Source organism: Opisthocomus hoazin, chromosome 15 (genome assembly GCF_030867145.1).
Source record: "Opisthocomus hoazin isolate bOpiHoa1 chromosome 15, bOpiHoa1.hap1, whole genome shotgun sequence".
Lineage (NCBI taxonomy): Eukaryota > Metazoa > Chordata > Aves > Opisthocomiformes > Opisthocomidae > Opisthocomus > Opisthocomus hoazin.
In genome coordinates this window covers 25,676,241-25,695,515 of record NC_134428.1, presented here as the reverse complement: position 1 = coordinate 25,695,515, position 19,275 = coordinate 25,676,241, and the positions used below count along the sequence as shown (strand labels likewise).

The window sequence follows — 19,275 nt, the reverse complement described above, 5'->3', positions numbered from 1 at the left end:
CCTGCTCTGGGTGACCCTGCTTGGGCAGGGGGCTGGGCTGGGTGACCCACAGAGGTCCCTGCCAACCCCTGCCATGCTGGGATTCTGTGATTCTGTGACTGGGAACCAGCGCTCACGGGGTGCTGGGAGGGCATCTGCAGTAGCCTTAATTAACTCATCTTGATGAGCAATTAAACACCCGACACCTTCCCTCCCGCTCCCCACTGGTCCGTGTGCCTCTCAGCGCAGCCACAGCACCCGGTCCCCAGCCCGGGCCCCGCACACAGGCGGGTGCCCCTCGCTCGCGCTCCCCGGCTGTCGCGCAGAAACGCCGCAGCACCGCGGCCTTCGCTGCCCGGAGAGGGCTCGGCGCAGGCGGGCGGCAGCCGGACCCAGCTCCCCACTGCCGGGGGTCCCACGGCGCACCCAGCCCGCCCGCTCTCCCCCCGCACGCCACCCGAGTCTCGCCCGCAAGGGAAGTCAAGCTCTCAGGGTTTCTTTAAAATTATATGTTTTATTTTTTCGTACATGCAGCAAATAGAATAAAGAGTATATGCCCATCTAAAAGGAGATCCTTATGAGAATCTTTTGACAACACACAGCAGGTAGTCTAGGATGTAGAAAAGTCATCAAATACTTGCAGGTGAAATCAAATTCACAAACACAAACTGTTCAACAATAAACATTTTCTTTTTTTAGTTTTTTTTTTTTTCCTTGTTTTAATTGTCACTTTGAACGTGATCAGAAATAAACAGCTTGGATGACACTTCCATGCATGGAGCAGGGCGCTTGTTGCTTCTTTCGCTGCTGCAGGCTCCGTGGCTTCTGCAACAGCAGAGAAGCTGCAGCGCTTGTCGGCGTGAGCTCGTTGCACCCTCCAGCTGTAAGCCCTACCTCTGGAACAGCAAGATCCCTGCACTCTGACTAGAAACCGCCCCAGTTCTTCACTCATGTCGGAGCTCCCGGGATGCACCATCAGCAGAGCACGCTGCTGCCCAGGGCGCTCGCCCATCTCCCCATCTCTGAGACCACCTATACGGGCCGGCCACTACGAAAACCTGCGTTTATTTATTAAATGGGTTAAATGGTCCAATAGCTCCTTCGGTGACGGCTCTCTTACCACGAGCAGGCTGCCCAGATGTCCAGCCAGGGGAGGCAAGCGCAGCAGCACAGGTCCCCCTCGCCATGGCACTGGGGCAGCCCCCGAACACACACGGGCTGGAGCGCAGCTACGTCTGCGCCGCGCAGCAGCGCTGGCAGCCCTGGCTCAGACTCGCCCCGAGCTGCCATGGAACGGCTGGGTCGGGCGCGGTGGTCGCCCGACAGCCCTGTGCAGCTGTGGGACGGCGGGGTCGGAGCGGATCAGGAATTCCAACCCCCCTCGCCCACCCGCAGCCTCGCAGCCCTCAGCAGAGCCCTGCAGACCACCAGGAACGGGCAAGCCCTGGGGCTGAGCCCAGGCAGCCAGCCCTGGCTCTGCCCCTGGCTGCGGGCAGGTCCCCGCTCAGGGTTTCCTCCGTCCCCACGTGCCACCAAGCCCTCCAGCAGCGCTCCAGGGCTGCAGGCACCCCGCAGCCCCCCCGCTGCTCCCCGGCTCAAGCTGCGCTTTAGACCAGGCATGAGAAGACCTGGACAAACAGCAGCAGCCCCCTCTGCTCTTCTCTGGAAAAACGTCCAGCTGAAAGAGCAGGGGATGCCCAGGGAGCGCCGGCACCTGCAGCCCTAAGACCCCGCAGACAGGGATGGGAAGCTGCTCCAAGGCGTCCCGGCGCGATCCCAGCACCAGCGCTGGGAAAGCAGCCCTTCGCCAGCGGGTCAGCGCAAGCCGTTACTCCTTCACCTCCCGGAGCCTCAGCCCTCCTGCCTCACGCCCTCCTCACACCGCACGTGGTCTCCTTGGCAAAGCCCGTGCTGTCGCTCAGCCCGGGCTGGGTCCGGGTTCCGCTGCCCGAGCAGCCATCGGCCAGCAGCCACCGCAGCCCCCAGGGGGGAAATGTTGGACCCATCCTGCCCCACGGAGCCCGAACCCCACTCACCTGCAGCACTCAGGCGTAACCCAGCCCAGGAGACAGGGTCGGGCCCTGCCGTCCTCCGCGGGTGCGGTGGCTGCGTGTCCTGTCCCCTCGGTCCCGCCGTGCTGGGACGCGCAGGGCTCTGGGTCCCCCCAGCCACTGCAGCCAGGCTGCTCGGCGTGGGACACCGCGCTCAGAGCCAACCCCCCCCCCCGCCATGCCGGCAAGCCCGGGGGGATTTTTCTCTCCTCTGTAGCTGCAGGCTGAGATGCCTCCAGAGCATCCTTCTGCCGCACCGGCTGCTCCCCCTCGCCGTCCCCTCGGCCCCGGCGCTGCCCGGCTGCCCGCGGCGGTGGGAGCACCGCCCGCACGCGCAGGCATCGCTTTCGTGGGCTCGATCTGTGCCCCAGCGACTAACGGGGCTCTCCTGGAGCCTCTCGGCTCCGAGCACGCTCCCGAAGCACGGCTTTTCCCCATCTAACAGTGACGATTAAATCATCAAACTGCAGCACACAGTGAGACAGCCACCACCACTTTGCCCTTCCTTGGAAGAGTTCGCACGAATCTCCACGTCTGGGCAGGGCCATCACACATTTCTCCACAGAAGAAAGAGGTCATCTGGAAACAAACCCTGAAATAAGAATTTGGCAAGTAGCAGCATGGACGAGGCCGAAACGCTCAAGGTAGGAGTCCTGCAAACAGGACCAGCCTCTGCCGAGCTCTCCCTGGAGCACGGATCTTCACGCTGCACATCCCGAGGATGCCTGACGGGTGCCAGCCCGGCTTCCCCGCCGGCCCCTCCGAGGCTGCCCGGCTCGCTCGGCCGTCCAGCAACGCCTGCTCCATGCATCAGTGTCACCCCGACACACACACAAAGTCCCAACAGAACAGACGTCGACTCCCCCCAGCACCCCCTGCGCGTCAGCACGGCCCCGGGGTGCCCTCGGCGCCGCAGCCCTCGCAGCAGCCTCCGGGCAGACCCCGGGAGCGGCTGCCGAGCTGAAGATACAGAAATTAAAGACAGTCACCACTGAAGTAATACTGATTCTGCAGCAGCAGGTTTGGAAGGTACAGGAACGCACATGCTCTGAACATCAGCTGCGGGCTGCAGAGGACGGCGAGACGTCTTCTGAAACGCGTGCCGGAGGCACGAGCACCCTCACCAGAAACCAGCCGCCGCGCGAGGCGTCCCGCAGCTGCGTCTGGTGCAGAGCGTCTCATCAACCCTCCCGGCAATCTGGCACAATTTGCAGTTTTTCGGGGTTTGGTTTTGTTTCCTCCAGCCCAGGTCAGTACCCGAGCGCACGGACTCGCAGCTCACGTCCCCGCACGCACGGGGCACCGCAGCCGAGTAACGGGGCCGGGACACCCGGCACCGCTCCCCGGCAGGCAGGACGTCAGCTTTAGCTTCTAGCAGCCTTTTCTCCTAAATGAATCATTAACAGAAGAAAGTAATTTCAAACGGTAGAGTTTGATGTCTATAAAAGATCTACAAACCAGAATTTCCCTTATAGGATTCCTCATGATTCATAAAACCCCACCCTCACTTTCCCCTGTAGGCATGGAGCAATGTGTATTTACATCAGAGCTGGTAGTGGTTCAGAAAATACACACGGGGGGTGGTCGCAAACCAACCGAACCCGTGTGTAGTAAGAGAGGAGTAAGAGTGACTCCAGGGATGCTCAGAGCTGGGGCTCAGCCTGCTGCCAACCCAGCGGCGAGCGAGAGTCCCCGCGCGTGGCCACCACCGGGCAGCCGCTGCCCGCCCCTGCCCCTGCCCGCCGGGCTCTGCCCCGCAGACAGCTGCGGGAATCGTCTCTGCTGAGCCACAGCTTCTGGAACGATGCAGAGGGTCCTGGGCTGCTGAATAAAACGCCCAGGAATTTTGGCTGAAATCGAGTAAATCAAGATGCCGGTAAAATTCATGGGTTTTGAGCCTTTAAGAGAATAGCAGAGGGTGTCAAGTAGAAAAGTTACCGCTATAAATAGCCCTCAGTACAGCCCTTTGGTAGCGGGCATATTTTCAGTTGGTAAATTGTAAACTGAGAATATAAATGTGTTTTGTTTTGGTAGAATATTAATATCCTTTACAGAGCTGTTAAATTTCGACAGTGTCTGCGAAAAAACAGGAGAAAGATTTATGAGAGTGCTGGCAGAGTGTATCAAAACTGCAAACTGTTCCAGATGTTAAAAAAAAAAGAATCCCACCTTTCGCTTAGAAAAAGATTTGCTCTGATTTACAAGGACTGGGATGGAATTCGCTTGGAGTCTCGATGCCTGAGTAGGAAAGGCCGTGTGGCGAGGCGCGGGCTGGCGGGAGGACGGCGGCCTCGGCGAGCCGGGCTGACGGTATATACAATGCATTTAAAAATAGATGTCTATAAGCAGGCTTTTCCACACTGATCAAATGGATCCATGTCTGGAACAAAAGGCTCCTCTAAGACAAGCTCACAGCCATCGCAAGCTTCAGCACAACGGTTTGGGATATCAACCATGCTTAGCATTCCACAGAAACGCTTTGTGAGTAGCTAGGGTCACCGGAATCTCAGCATCCGACCTCAAACGTTACAAAGACTGTAGCAATTTGGTATATTTCTGTTTAAAAACTCTACTAGTCACCACCAACTATAGCTCCTAGAAGGGTTACTGACTGTTAACCTGCACCCCACACATCTCCAGCTGGGGAAACCAAGCTAGCAAGTGGCACAGACAGAGCAAGGCCTCCTACGCCAAGCAGCGGGCGCGCGCCGCGGGAGGGTGGGTACGTCTGCACTGCTAACCCCGGAAGACTAGTGTCGGTATGTACAAGGCGGTCTGGAGTCTCGGGCTGCGAGGAGCGGGCGGGCGGCCGCGCCGCGACTACACGTTAATGACAAACTCGGGGTTAGTGTAGGAGAATCCAGCAAACTCGTTCTGGTCCAAGTTCATGATGAAGAGTTTGTCCGTGGGCGTGAGCTCCACCGGCTGCCGGGTGAACTCTTTGTCGAAGTTGGAGGTGTCTCGCTTGTCCTTCTGTTAAAACGGAAAGCACAGCGTTAACCGCGGCGCAGCGGGGAGCGCAAGCGGCAGCAGCGCCAAGGGCGCGTGGCCGGAGAGCTGTGCCGCGCCCCGGCCTCGCACCCGGCACTCGGGAGCTCCGCACCGGTTCCTGCAGCCGCCGCCGCCGAGGAACACGGCCCCAGACCGCGGGCAGGAACAGACGGACGCCGGCTGAACGCGCCCGAGACACACAAGCAGAGAGGCAAGGGGCAGGACGGGGCGGCGGGGTCCCTCCGCTCGGGGCGGCTGCGGGAGAGAGCAGCGGAGCGGCTTCTCGGCAGGCAGAACCGTCACTGCAAACAGAGACGCGCGAGACGCGGGAGGAAGGAGCCTGGAGGAAGCAACATGCCTCAAAATGGAAGCACAGTCACCACGATTTCAAAATCTGCACTGAATAACAGGCTGTAAGAGCACCTTTGGCTTTCAGCTTGATTTTTTAAAATTCTGCTACGATATGGCATTACCCAACACGGTGTTTGATTGATTTGAGGATGTGACTTGCTCCAGGGTTGTGTACAGAAGATCCACAGCAGCTCAAAACCTCAGAGAATGAAAACTCCACATACGCAACCTTTTACCATTTTCATTTCACAACGTTGCAGCTAGATCCAGCCCAAAAAAGAAAAAAAACAAAGTTAGTGGTGATGCGCGCTGGTGACCCGCTATCGGCACTGCAGAGCCCGTGGCGGGGACGCTCGGGCCACCGCTACGAACGGGCGCGCGCCCGAGACCGCCCAGCTCAGGGGTGTCCTGGCTGCGGGAGGTGACGGGGCCGGAGACACAACCCAGGCCCCCGGGATCCTCCACCAGCGCAGCCAGCGCGCGGACGGACGCCCTGCTCCGCTCTGCGGCACAGCACCCAGCGACACCAGACCGTCCCCATCTCTGGGCCGTGTCCCTGGGGAGGAGCTGAGGCGAGGGGGGAGCGCAGTCACGTGCAGCCCCCTCCCAGCGCTCCCAGTGCCCCGCACAGGGACGTGCGCAGGGCTGGGGTGCTGCCGGGGGTCCCGGCCACTGCCCCTTCACCACGGGTTCTGGCTGTGCTGGCAGGCGCAGCCGCCCCACGCCCCGACCCCAGGCTGGGGGTGACCTTCCCCTGCGTGACACCGGCAGGACCCCGTCACAACTCTGGTGCCTCGCAGAAACTTGCAGAACGCCCTTTTTTTCAGACTCTGCCTTTGACCCAAAGCCCCCGCAGCGCCAGGAGCTCGCCCACGCTCTGCTTCGACGGGCCATTCCCAACCGGGGCCTGCGTTGGCAGCCCCCCGGCCCCGCTCCCCTCCTGCCCGCGGCTCTGCGCTGCTGCAGCACCCGGCGGGCGATGCGCTGTGTCCTCACCGCAGCCCCTCTCGTCCCCGCAGCGCGTGGTGGCACCGCCGGCTGCTGCCGCCCAGAGCCATCGGCACTTTCCCACCTCGAGCAGGAGCGCGGCCGGAACACGGCCAAGAGCCGCGTCCCCCCGCCTCCTCCTGCCAGCGCGGCCAGGCCAGGAGCATCACATCCCATCTGCCGCCGGGTCGACCTCCGGGGACGAGCCCCGAGGCCAGCAGCAGCCCAGGACCCCCACGGCCGCTCGGAGACTCCGCTCGCCGGAGGGATCCCGTCGGGACGGCTTCAGCCCCGAGAGAAGGACCAGAGGGGAAAGAGAGCCGAGGGCAGCCGAGAGGAGCCGAGGCGGGAGGGGAAACGGGGCTGGAGCTCATGGAGCAAGGAAAGAGAAGCAGGAGAAGAGCCAGGACGTGGCTGTGCCACCAAGCACAGTGCTCAGGGCACCGGCATCCCAATCTGCTGTGCCTGCAGGTCCCAGCCCGCTCCCGGAGCCGGGTCTCTGCCGTCGCCTTCGGACGGGTGACACTCGGGAGCTGCCAGCGTCCCCGCAGGGCTCCTCGCCCCGGCAGAGACGGAAGAAGCAGCGGATCTGGGGGCTCAGAGCAGGAGTGGGGAAGGGCAGACGGGGTGAAGGAGCCGACTTCAGGTGCAGAGCTCTGCCAGGCAAGGGGTGAAGCGGTGGAAAGGCAAAGTGTAAGCCCACCTCGATGGAAGGCAGCGTCCCCCGGGCCGAGGGGGCCGGCGTGGAGCCGCGGAGGAGCAGAGGCACTGCCCTTGGCTGGGAGAGGCCGTTTCGCAGCCGTCGCACCAGGGCTCTTCTCTTGCAGCCCCAGCACGTGCAGAAGGAAGGAGCTGATGGTGGCACCCGGCTCCTGCCCCGCTCCCGGAGGGATCCTGAGCCGACCAAACGGTTCCCAAGGGCCACATCCACCCGAACCAAGGTGTGCCAAGACAACACCGTCCTCCCGAGCCAGGAGCGTGGCCCGAGCAGGAACGCTGTGGGATGCTGCAAAGAGGAATGAAATGTCCACATCTGCCGCCGGTGCAAATTGCCACCACGGTCCCCAGCCCGCCGGAGTGGTCTCTGCTGACGGCACCAGAAAGAGCGACTGCTCAGCCTGGGAGCCCTCGGGTGAGCAAAACCTCCTGCTGCTTTTCAGCAGCAGAAAGCTCTGGCAAAGGCTGCGCTGTGCCTGGGAGGGGGCTCGGGGCTGCCCCCCACCCTTGCGCAGCGTCCTCCGGCAGCCGCCCCCTCCCGCTCCCCTCCAGGGGCTGGGCAGCGCAGCCCTCCGCCCGGAGAAGCGGGGTTTGCTGCGTTCTTACCTTGGATTTTGTCTGAAATTGGTGGCAACTTGGCCTCTGTCAAAGCTGACGAATAGCCTGGGAGCCGGCCGGGAATGGCGACGTGGATCTGGAGAACAGAGAGGGGGGCAGGCAGGGGAACGCCAGGCTGAAAAGGCCTCCAGCAAGGGGCTGACTGAGTCCGGGAGGCGAGGAGGAGCACGGCAGGGACGGCATGGCCGAGGCACCCGAGCTCCCGCACGCCCGGCCGTCCTCCCTGGCTGCTGCCGAGCCCCTGCCCCACGGCAGAGCTGCCGGCGCCGTTGGTGCTGCCGTTCGGTGCCTTCAGAAGAGCCCCGCAGTGTTCGGAACCGAGCGATCCAGCGGCAGCGCATTTCCGAGGAGAGCAGGGGAATCCACACGCTCGGGAGAAGGGAGGTCAGCAGGAACCTGCAGTCCCTCTTCAGCAGAGCCTGCCAAGCGCTTTGAACAACTGCCGCTGCGAGAGCGCACGGGCAGGGCGGCGGGACGAGCCACCGACACGGCACTGCCTCGCCGGCAGCCGTGCCGCCGCGGTCCCCGGAGTCCGGCGCGCGCCGCAGCCGTCTGTGCCCGGCGTTCAGGAGATCCCCAAGCAGCAGAGCTCGGCTCGCCCAGGCAGGGCCATCCTGACGCCCCGAACCATCCTTCCTCCGAGGGACGTCAGCGAGGAACTCCTTTCCCTGTCCACGCGACGAGGGAGCAGGGTCGCTGGCTGCGTGGCACGCGCCGGTGCCGAGGACACGCAGGCGCTGACTCTCCGCTTGGCAGACACTTCCAGCACATCGCACCCCGCTCTGGGGACAAATGCTGCCGAGGACGGACGGGCCACGGCTCCACCGGCCACGCGGGAGGCTGCGTTGGGCTGCGGGCTCCTGCCGGCGCTGCTGCTGGCGCTGCTGCCGGTGCTGCTGCCGGCGCTGCTGCCGGTGCTGCTGCCGGTGCTGCCGCCGGCGCTGCTGCCGGTGCTGCTGCCGGCGCTGCTGCTGGTGCTGCTGCCGGTGCTGCCGCTGGCGCTGCTGCCGGTGCTGCTGCCGGTGCTGCCGCTGCTGCCGGTGCTGCTGCCGGTGCTGCTGCCGGTGCTGCTGCCGGTGCTGCCGCTGGCGCTGCTGCCGGTGCTGCTGCCGGCGCTGCCGCTGGCGCTGCTGCCGGTGTTGCTGCTGGTGCTGCTGCCCGCGCTCTCCCGGGCAGCTCCGGGACCCGCTGCGCCCCAAGCCGGCACCCCGGAGCGGCCGGGGCAGCTCCCAGCCCTCGGCGCTCCTGGGATCTCTGAGCCCAGAACTGTAGAAGCTCGTTATCGCCAAACACATGCAGGGTTCTTTGACATTATTCCTCACTTTTTATTTTATAATCAATATTGGAAAAAAAAAAATTGGCACGTTACAACTTAAAGCAGATCGATACAGCGACAGCCCACGAACACCCGCGGAGGAGTATAAAAGGCAGCTGCACGATTGTCATTGTTTCAAGAGAAATTCACCCTTCCTGAAACTTTTCCTTTGACGTCAGAAACAAAACCCAGACCACTTAAATATCTACGGCATTTTCAGAAGTAGGACTGCTAACTGAAACAAGTTTCTTTACAAGCTTCGTATCAGGATTCACAACACTGTTCAAAGTTAAATAGCATCCCATCTGTGTTAATACCAATTTTTGACACATTTAAAGCGCAGGTAACAAACTCCATCCATTGCTTTGGCATTTTAAAAAGAAGAAAAAGTTTTGCTACGAGGACCGATGCTGTGTGCTATTTACTAGGGTGACCATGGATTCGAAAGCATCTGCCACAGCTCTCAAATTTCCCGTTTACAACTAGGTATGTTGCTTTTGATTTAAAAAAATCAGGAGAAATCTTTGCCAACAGCAGACCTGGCTTCCCTGACCGCTCCTCCCTGCTGCCGACGGCGCGGCGCAGAGAACCACGCCTGCCCCGGGCTGCGTCCGCGGCGGCAGGGGCTGCGGCGGGGGCTGCGGCAAACGCCAGGACTGAGCTGCAAATGATGCCGGCATCGGAATTTCAGCTCCCCGGAGCGCCGGCTCGGGTCGGCTCGGGGCTCGGGGCTCGGCCGGCAGCACCGCGGGAAAGGCTTCGTTAAAAACGCTTCCTTGCCACTAAGGCTAAGAAGGCTAAGTATTAAATTTCCATGATTATATTAAAAGACTAGGAAAAGGGAAGAGCAGGAATCCAAGCACATGCTTGAGCGATTTCTCCTGATTGTCACGGCCCACGCCGCTCCATTCTACCTGTAGCCAATGCGCGGTTGCTGCTTTCTGCAAATCAAATGTCACAACCGCACACGGGCAGCACTTGCTGCACATCGCCCACCCTTCAGGCACGCCCCAAATCACGTGAAGACACTGCTGGCTTCGAAATATGGTCACTCTAGCAGCAGTACGAAAGAAAAACCATGAATGCAAGTTTTGCAATGGAAAATGTCACCACGACAGCAGCTGGGACTGGGTGATGGAGATGCAGGAATGAGATCTACACAGCTACGTAGCTCTTGACTCCAGCTTTAAAAAACTCAGAGTTAACAAAGGAAAATCCTTCGAATTCTGACTGGTCAATGTTCCTGATGACTTCCTGGTCGGGAGGCGTTAAGACGGGTGGATGGCGAGTGAAAAACCGGTCGAAGTTTTCAGCATTGCGGCCACACTATGAGAGGGGAAGAAAAGAGCGGACGGTGGGTGGAGAAAGCAGCGCGCGGGACGCGGCCGCAGCCGCCCGGCCGGCCTCGCCGCGCGCTTGTCTCGGTGCAGCGATGGCAGAAAAGAAAAAGGTGCAAAACGCATCTGAGCGTGGTCAGTGGCGAGGCGGGGGTATCGCGTGGCACAGCAGGCTGGCAGAGCCCTCCATCGCAGGACAGGAATGCGACGCGAGGACAATTCCTCGCTGCTGTCCCCTGCCTACCCGCAGCGCTGTGCCTTCTCTCAGGCTCAGGCACGCACACGGCAGCGTCTTCCCAAAGACCCCGCGGCTTTACCTGCGCGGCCATCCCTCCCTCCCGCCCCGGCAGCGGGACGTTTTCACCGCGTCCGGACTGCTTAGAGGCTTCTCCTCGCTCCTGCCCAAGGAGAGGGCTTCTCGCCCTCCGCAGAGCTCTCGCAAACTGCTGCCAGCTGAATGCCGAACGCAGGCACCCGTGCCCGGGAACCCCCAGGGCTGCTCCGTCCCGCCCCGATGTGCCCGTCAGACCCACGCCGGCGCGCCGCTCGCCCGAGGCAGGCGGGACCTGGGGCACTGGGGTGCTCCCGGCCACCGGCCCTCTGCCGCGCAGCAGCCGGGCTCCCCGCCGCAACGGGACAAGGCTGGCTATCCCTACAACCCAGCGGCGTTTGTCCCTCTTGCCCCCGAAGGCAGCTAACGACCACCCCTGCTTCAGGCAGGGCAGGAGCCCACGAGCACCGGCAAGCTCTGCGCCCAGCAAAGCAGAGGAGAGAAGAAAGCAGAAGCTCTGGAGTCCCGGCCGTCACGGCACTGCGGGGCAGGAAAGCGCGGGGCGCGGGAAGCTCCCGGGAGCGGCAGACCCGGCCGGGCTCGCTCGGCACCCATCGCTCCTGGGAGCGGCAGACCCGGCCGGGCTCGCTCGGCACCCATCGCTCCCGGGCAGCGGCAGACCCGGCCGGGGTCGCTCGGCACCCATCGCTCCCGGGCAGCGGCAGACCCGGCCGGGCTCGCTCGGCACCCATCGCTCCCGGGCAGTGGTGGAGCAGCCGGCCGGCTGCGCTGCCGTCTCTGCAGCAGGGAGACACGCCAAACGCCTTCTTTCATTTTCTTCGCAACCAAAACCAAGGTCCTGTAACTTCCCGTGCTGCGAGTGATGATTTAATACAATAATAATAGCAATAGCTAATAACAGGTGGGTACGGGGTCACCGCGGCAGCCACACTTTGTGCTCGATTACCACCTCTCACACGCGTCTCGCGGCCCTCTGAGCTGCACGCAACGACTTTGCTCTAACGGCTGGCGACCTCCCCCTCCTATCCGAGCCGCCACACAACCGATGCTGCCCGGGCTCTCTTCTCTCCGCAGAGGCGCAGAAGCCAGCACCTCCCGGCCCCTCAGCGCTCTCCTTCCTTTCCCCATGGAGAATGCATACTTCAAGTGCTGCAACAATTTTTCCTGGCATTTAGCTTTCATTTGCTAAGGAAACAGATTTACATTTTTAATAAACGTCAGACTAAATATAATAAAATATTAAAGACAAATACGTGTAAACTTCAGCGTTTCCCAGCTCCTTCCTCTGCCAGAGAGGAGGTGTGAGGGAAGCAACGTGAACATCATCCATCAGCCCCCAACGGCACCTTCCTTTGGCAGCTCTTGCATGTTCTTACAGCACCGAATGAGACACTCCTTATCCCCAAGCCTCTGCAAAAAGTCCCATGGGTAACGTGTGAGCTGATTTAACTCCAGCTACAGCCACACCGAACGCCGTTCCCCCAGCCTCTGAGCCCGCCCTGCCGCACCATGGTACCTCTCGCATTTTGTAAGGCTGTGTCTTCACCTACAGCACGCTGCTAGCCTGGACTTGTCAAGCTTCTGCTGCCACACGCACCTCCTGGCCGTGACCGTGAGCTCACCGTGGTTTCTAACTCCGCACTCGAACCTGCTCGGGGGCCTCGGAGGCACCTTCCCCTCCCGCACCTCTCCCGGGCTGCCGCGGTGACACGCGCTGCAGCAGCAGCCCCAGCGAACGCTGCCTCTGAAAACAAAATCCGCCCCAAACCAAGCACGCAAACACAGCGCAAACCAGTTCACCAGGAGGGTACCGAAAATGAAGCCTTCCCAAGAGCAGCCCGAGAGGCCTCTTCCCGCAGCCCACGAAGGGGTTTTTCAATCGGAGCACTGCGGAGAGCCTGCCCCAGCCGCCCTCGGTCGCGCTCCCAGCACAACGCCGTCCGCATCGTGCCCCTCCTGGAACAGCTTTTTAGAAATCCCTGCTTTCAGGCACAGAAATCCAAATGGAAAACACCCGCTCCAAAGAAAGGGTGAGGGTCCCCGCGCCAGAAAGCACAGAGCCCAGCTCAGATACCAACAGAAACCCAGTAAGAGATGGAGCATGAGGACCCAAGCACAGCGAGCAGACTGGCAGACGCGCAGCCCGGCAGCTGCTCTCTACAAAAACCCCCAGCTCTTGTCCCTTGCCACTCCCCGAGTGCTGCACGGCTCCCATCCCGAGGCAATTCTCCACATTTTTTCTTCTCTCCGAGCACCTGGCTCCCGAGAGCAGCAGGCGGGCGCAAACCGCCGGGGATGTGCCCGTCGCCCGGGCAGGCGCAGGCTCCGCGTCCCACGACGGGGCCAAACAGGGACCTTCTGGTGCCCGTCCCTGCGCTCCCCTCCGCAGCCCACGCCTGGTCCCAGCCTGGGGTCTCCGCTCCTGGGGCTGCTCAGAGCGGGCACCGCACGGCCCGGGGGCTCGCAGCCTGGCAGAGACCCCTCTCCAGAGCAGCAGCGAGGTTCGGAGCCGTCCCGAAACGAACAGCACGGTTATCTCCAGACGGGCGGACGCTTCCCACGGCCAAGAATTCCACCAAGACCTGTCACAGCTCCAGTTTTTTGGGGATGAGCTGGTCGCTGCTCCAGGCCATGCAATCAAGCACAGCTTTGGAGTCTTGCAAAAGTACGCGTTAGAGGTTCCACACGTCAGCATCAGCCAAACGCCCTCCTGAGAGCCATCATATTAACATCAGAATAGAAAATAAATTCCCAGAATTGAAGTTGCCAGCTCCACTAAGCCTGGAAGCTAAAGTCACAAAACAAAGAGGCAGGGGCTTCTCGAGGCCCTGTTGTCGCTGGTCCTCCCCCTCAGCACCCAGATACAGCAAACCATGAGCAAGATTACCGGGCAAGCCTGCAGCGCTGAAGGTTATCAGTGCAGTAACTCAGAACATAGCAGGGTTTACCTGCTAATAAGCCGCTCACCTGCAGATTCTATCAACTCCCAACACACAGCGAAAGCTTCACAGTGCAGGGAGAATACAGCTGTCACTGCCTATTAGCTTCCAGGCCCTCGGTGCAGACACGCGAGGCAGCTCCCGTGAAGCGTCTGACAGCACGAGCCGCCTTCTTGCCACAAAGAGATGCGCTGTCTCTTGGAAAACAAAAAAAATCAAACAAGAGCAGCCCCACCGAAGATTTAAAAACTAAACCTTGTGAAATGCTTCCAGTTATTGGGATAGAAACTACAAATACATTTTTAGTACGTATATTGGCAAGAAATAATCCTCACTGTAATGCAATAAGGCAAGAATATTTGGATGGAAAATTTCAGAAGTTCATCTGTCCGTGGCGTTTCATGCCCAGCTTCGTGAAGTTCGCTTTTATTCCTGCAGACTTTCTGTGTGGATGCACCGGAACACGGCCTGGTCAGCAGAACACACAGCACATCCTCCTCTCGGGGAGCTTTCACACGGATCAAAGAAACACTTCAGGGCTGGAAATCGTCGTTGGGTTTGTAGGCGCTGAAGCCCAAACCCAAGGTCTGGCGGCTGTGCCCACGCACGCGTCCCGAGCCGCCGCAGGCAGCCACGCGGCTCCTGGGAACGCGGCAGGTTTCATCCCCGTGGCCAAGCCCCACGCTGCCGGCGTTGCAGACGCCGGGTCTGGCCCAGACGCGTGGCCGGAGAGAGCAGGCAGGACCCACGCCGCTGCGGGCGGCAGCTGACAGCTGCTGGAGCTCAGCTCCTCGGCAAGGCACGGGAGACACGCTGTACGGATTTTTACACTTATCTAAAGCCACGTTGTGAAAAAGCTGCCTGATTTCAGTGCTATATCCATGTACAGGCATCACTCCACCCTGAACGGAGCAAGGGGGAGGGTGGGAATTCAGCTTACATAAATCCCCAACGTGTCCTGTCTAATATTTATAGCCAGCACAGAATGACTTCTTCTTCCAGCCACAGAAATAAACCTGTCAGCTTGGAAGATAGCCTTTTTATTTTATCCATTTCTAGCTTGATTTCAAATAGAGGCAAAAGGCATAATAAAATATTTTCCATTGATCCCCGAGATGCAATCAAAGATCATCACCAGCCGAGCATGGCTGCTCTCCCGCTGCGACGAAGCCCTCGCTCCCAGCGCCGAGGAGCAGCAGCGGGCTCAACACGCGCTCCATTTCCCAGTTTTTTGGCCCAAACCAGTGGTACAGCCCCAGTCCCGCCGGCCTTGCAGGCATCTCGTGGGCTGGTCTGACCGTCCCGGTGCTGCTCCGGGCTGGAAGCCGGGCTCCCTGCCCCCCGGCAGGACCAGGGCTCTCGGATGCTTCTGGCAGTAGGTGCATCACGTCTGGGGGAATTCGGGTTGCAGCCCGCACCCGGGACCTGGAGAGAGTCCAGCGCAGGGCTACGAGGATGAGGAGGGGACTCGAGCATCTCTCCTCTGAGGAGAGGCTGAGGGAGCTGGGCTTGTTCAGCCTGGAGAAGAGAAGGCTGAGAATGGACCTTAGAAATGCCTACAAATATCTGCAGGGTGGGGGTCAGGAGGACGGGGCCAGACTCTGCTCAGTGGTGCCCAGCGACAGGACAAGGGGCAACGGGCACAAACTGAAGCAGAGGAAGCTCCAGCTGAACCCGAGGAAGAACTTCTTCCCTCTGAGGGTGATGGAGCCCTGGCCCAGGCTGCCCAGGGAGGCTGTGGAGTCTCCTTCTCTGGAGATATTCCAGCCCCGCCTGGACGCGGTGCTGTGCCCCCTGCTCTGGGTGACCCTGCTTGGGCAGGGGGTTGGGCTGGGGGACCCACAGAGGGCCCTGCCAACCCCACCATGCTGGGATTCTGGGATTCTGTGACCCCACCAAGGGCCCCGCTGCGCTGGGCAGGGGGAACGATGATGCTTTTCGTTCGTAAGCGCCCGGCTAACGATGCCAGACCCCAGCTCAGCGTGCCCCGGCACGCCTTCCTCCTCGCTCCAGGCACGGCTGGGAGCACTCGCTGCGAGGGTTACCTGATGTGGGACCCTGGCTTTCATCTCCCTCCTGCGAACACCACCAAGTTTCTGCCCGCTGTACTGAAAATATTGGAGGAAAAATCAGAGGGGAATCTCAGAGCCGGCCTTTGCAGGACCCTGAGGCTACCAGAGCAAATCTCGTCGCGATTCCCAGAGGAGATGTTCAACCTCCACGCATTCGGCCGCCTCCCCACGGCACGCTCCTGCCCGCGGCGGGCCCCCTCAATCCCGAAATCTCATCCAATTAGGAAATTACTTACGCAAACATCTGAACTCACCTCGTAAAGACTGAAAATAAAGCTACAAAAATGCCGACACCAGGGAACTGGAGTCTTTACAAATCCGGGTCTATAAATGGCATTTCAGTATTAATTAATTCAATGCAGTTAGAGGAAAATTAATTTATGCAATTAAAAATTATTAGATTAAAAGCAATTTTTTCAAACCACCGTCCTGTTGTGAGTAATCCTGTGCTCTACCGTGTGATTTCAGTGCTTTCAAAACGAGGAGACTTTTCATATCACTAGGCTTTATGTAAAGTAAAGGAGTAATTAGATACCAAAAACAGTAATTATCTCGAACGAGAGACAGAAAAAGCAAGCAAGTGTAAATACACTTCCCAGGGTAACTGCAGACCCACGAAAGGAATTGTTACGCACGCGCCAAGCCACGGAGCCGCCAAGCACAGCCCCGCGTCAAACCCGCCGAGCCTCTGCGCACCAAAGACAACCCAGAGCCCGAGCTGTCTCGTTACCGTCTCGGTGATAAAGGTTAATCAGCCGCAAAGCAGGGAGCTCTCGGGAATTTATTTTCCGCTCCGGGTAGGTGACACCAAGGCAGGCAGCGGCTGACGTGTCCGTTTTGCTGCTGGGGTAAAACGCTGCAGGCTTCTGGGCAGCGCCGTGCAGCCCTGCCCGGCACGCGGCCGCTGGAAGGCACGGGAGCCCTCGCTCGCACCCACGGGCATGACACAGAATCATCGACACGTGGCAAAAATAAGGTGGGTGCTAGAGAAGGGATAACTAGGAAAGACACTTCTGTGAAGAGCGGGGCGGAGCGGGGCCGAGCGCAGCGGGGAGAGGTGTGGAGGCAGAACCCGGAGCTGCCCACCCAGCCGCTCGCTCCCCGGTGCCCCCATCGCACCTCCCGCACCCGCCTGGCCACAGCACCCCGCAAAGCAGTGAGCAAAGACGAGTTAACGACACCTTCCGAGACGCAGCGCTCGCTGGCACGATGCTAAGGGCAACTGGGACCGGGCTCTGCTCGCCCGGGGCTGAAGCTGGAGCACAGGCGGGCCGTGGGCATCTGCGGGCAGACCCCGAGCCCACATTTGCTTATTACCCCACATTTTGAAATTCTGACTTGCAGACAATCTCCGTAACCTTACCTTTATAGAGGCTTATTTCAAAAAAACGTTAAAATAATTAGACTGAAGCCAAGGGACGGAGCCAGGCTAGCACAACCCCCGCCCAGCAGGCGCTGGAGCCCTGCGCCGACGGCTGAAGGTCAGCAGCAGCGTCCTTCCTCGTGACCCACCCAGACGCGCTGTGAAGGTGCCCAAACCTGGATTTTCTTTGCGCTGCTCTGATCCGCGCTCGCAGCTGGCATGAAAGGAGCGGTGTTTTCCAGCACAGACGCACTGCTGGTGAAATATCAGCTATCAGCAGGTACCTGAGTTGTCTTAATCCTACCTAAATCCTAAATCATCTGCGTCCACCTTTCTGCTAATCTTCCTGCCCCATCAAACGGGGAATTTTCCCCAGCACCAGCCGGCGGGTGAGATGCGGCAGACGGCAGCTTACCGTCCCCCTTCCAAGGACCGGCGTCAAAAGGATTTTCAGAGAGATAAGATGTCTAAAGCAGGTCAAAAACTGCACATTTTAAAACAGTAGGAACGCACCTTTGACAGAATTCGATTGTTTTTGACCGTAAAACACGAAACAATAAGGCTATGCCATAACCCACGGCAAAGAGCATCGCTGGGACCTGCTCAGAAGACAGGGCAGGCGCAGGGCAGGGACGCAGCAACAGCTTCGTTAGCAAACGAACGCGGAGGTGGGGAACAGCAGGAGCTCCGGATCCCAGGAGGAACGGGCTCTCGCAGCACCCGGCCCCGCGGCCGCGGCTCAGCCCTCCCGGCGGGCTCCGGGTGCGGAGCAGCGTCCCCGCCGCGGCCGGAGCTCACAGACCCCCCCGCCTCGCGTCTCGGCATCCTTTGCACGAAGGTCGGATCCTGCCCTAAGCCAGCAGCTCACGGTGTGCACCAACAGCCCCGGACACCTGCGCACTGCTGTACCTGGATCTCCAGGTTCACGCCTTCCCACGCCCTAACGCCTTGCAGACCCCACTCCTCCCGCGGGAACGGAGAGCAGGCAGCAGTTCCGACCTCCGGGCTACAGCCACCACCAGTTGCCTACCAGTCTCCCCATTTCTGAGCCAGGCAAGGGCAATGGGACTTTTTTCTCTCGGCTGATGCAGCAGGCAGCCCGAGACCGCGCTGCACAGAGCAGCTCTCTGCCGTGGCAGTGCAAGGCTCCGAGGACAGCACCAAATATACGTGTCTGAAACTAAAGCCTGCAGTGCCCATCGCACGCCGGGCATCGCCGGGGCGAGGAGCAGACCTCCTGGTTGCTCCCCCATGCTGGCTGCGGAGGCTCCCACCAGGCCCAGCTAATGGGTGCTTTGCTCATATTTGTTCGGTCAAGCAAGGAGCTGTGGAAGGGAAAAGGCTGCTAGAGCAGAGAGGCGTTTGGAGGGAGGAGAGCTAAAGAGCCAAGCACCCTCCACCAGACAGACTGCCACTCCAGGTTTCGCCCAAAAGCAGAGTTTTTCCAAGCACTGAAGGGTTCCCTTCAAAAGAACAGATTTACTGTAAAGCAGAGGCAGAGCAGCTGTGTCCGAGGTTCTCCAGGGCAGCGAGGCAGGAGAAGCCTCCGTTAAACACATGGAGCATCTCTGGACTCGGAGTTGTGATCCAGGATGATGGGTTCAGAGAGCATGCCATGCCCCCACCTCAATCACTGGGCGTAAATATCAGTCCATATCAGCCATGTAAATCAGATTTAACTTCGGGTTCACAGTTTGCTGTAAGACACCAGCACCCAACTAGGGCACAGCAGCCAACAGGCGTGCAGGCGGCGGACACGCATGAACCAGCCCACGCCTCAAGGACCTGGACCACCGTGCAGAGACTCACACAGAGCTGTGCCCGCCAGCCCCACAGCGGCAAAGAGAAGCAGAGAAATCCAGAGAGACACGTCCCTGTCCCCGCGTCTACGCGGTCACTGCTGCCCGCTCACGCTGCCTTGGGAAGGGCAGAGACCGCGCAGGCAGAGAGCTGCAGCGAGCCAGCGAGCCCTCGCGCTGCTTCGGCACGAGCCCCGCGCGCAGCCGGCGACGAGACGGGCTCTGTGGCTCCGGCTGCGGCACCGCGCACGCATGGCACCGCGCGCGCATGGCACCGCGACGACGGCGGGACCGAGCGGCGGTCCGGCAGCCTCGCCTGTTCCGGTTACTCACGCCTCCGGCCCGGTCTCGCTGCCGGCAGCTTATCTCCCCGTACAGCCCCGCACTCCCAGCATCTCCCTCGCTGGCAGAACCCAGCTCAAAGCCAGGCAGCGAGGAGGGCGAGCAGCCGGGTCCTCCTGGCT

General features: G+C 60.4%; 1 protein-coding gene across 2 annotated transcripts in view; it reads right to left on the bottom strand.

The window, feature by feature from the left end:
* Window positions 1-491: 491 nt before the first annotated feature.
* The window catches only part of PRKCB (protein kinase C beta), a 131,363-nt gene continuing 112,579 nt past the window's right edge, over window positions 492-19,275 (bottom strand). The window contains exon 17 of one of the 2 annotated variants that reach the window (XM_075435986.1): window positions 492-5,003. In XM_075435986.1, coding sequence (XP_075292101.1) covers window positions 4,851-5,003 — 153 coding nt within the window. In that variant the 3' untranslated portion in view covers window positions 492-4,850. Of the gene's footprint in view, window positions 5,004-8,995; window positions 10,336-19,275 lie in introns of those variants that run through there. The other variant, XM_075435985.1, reaches the window with a different exon arrangement.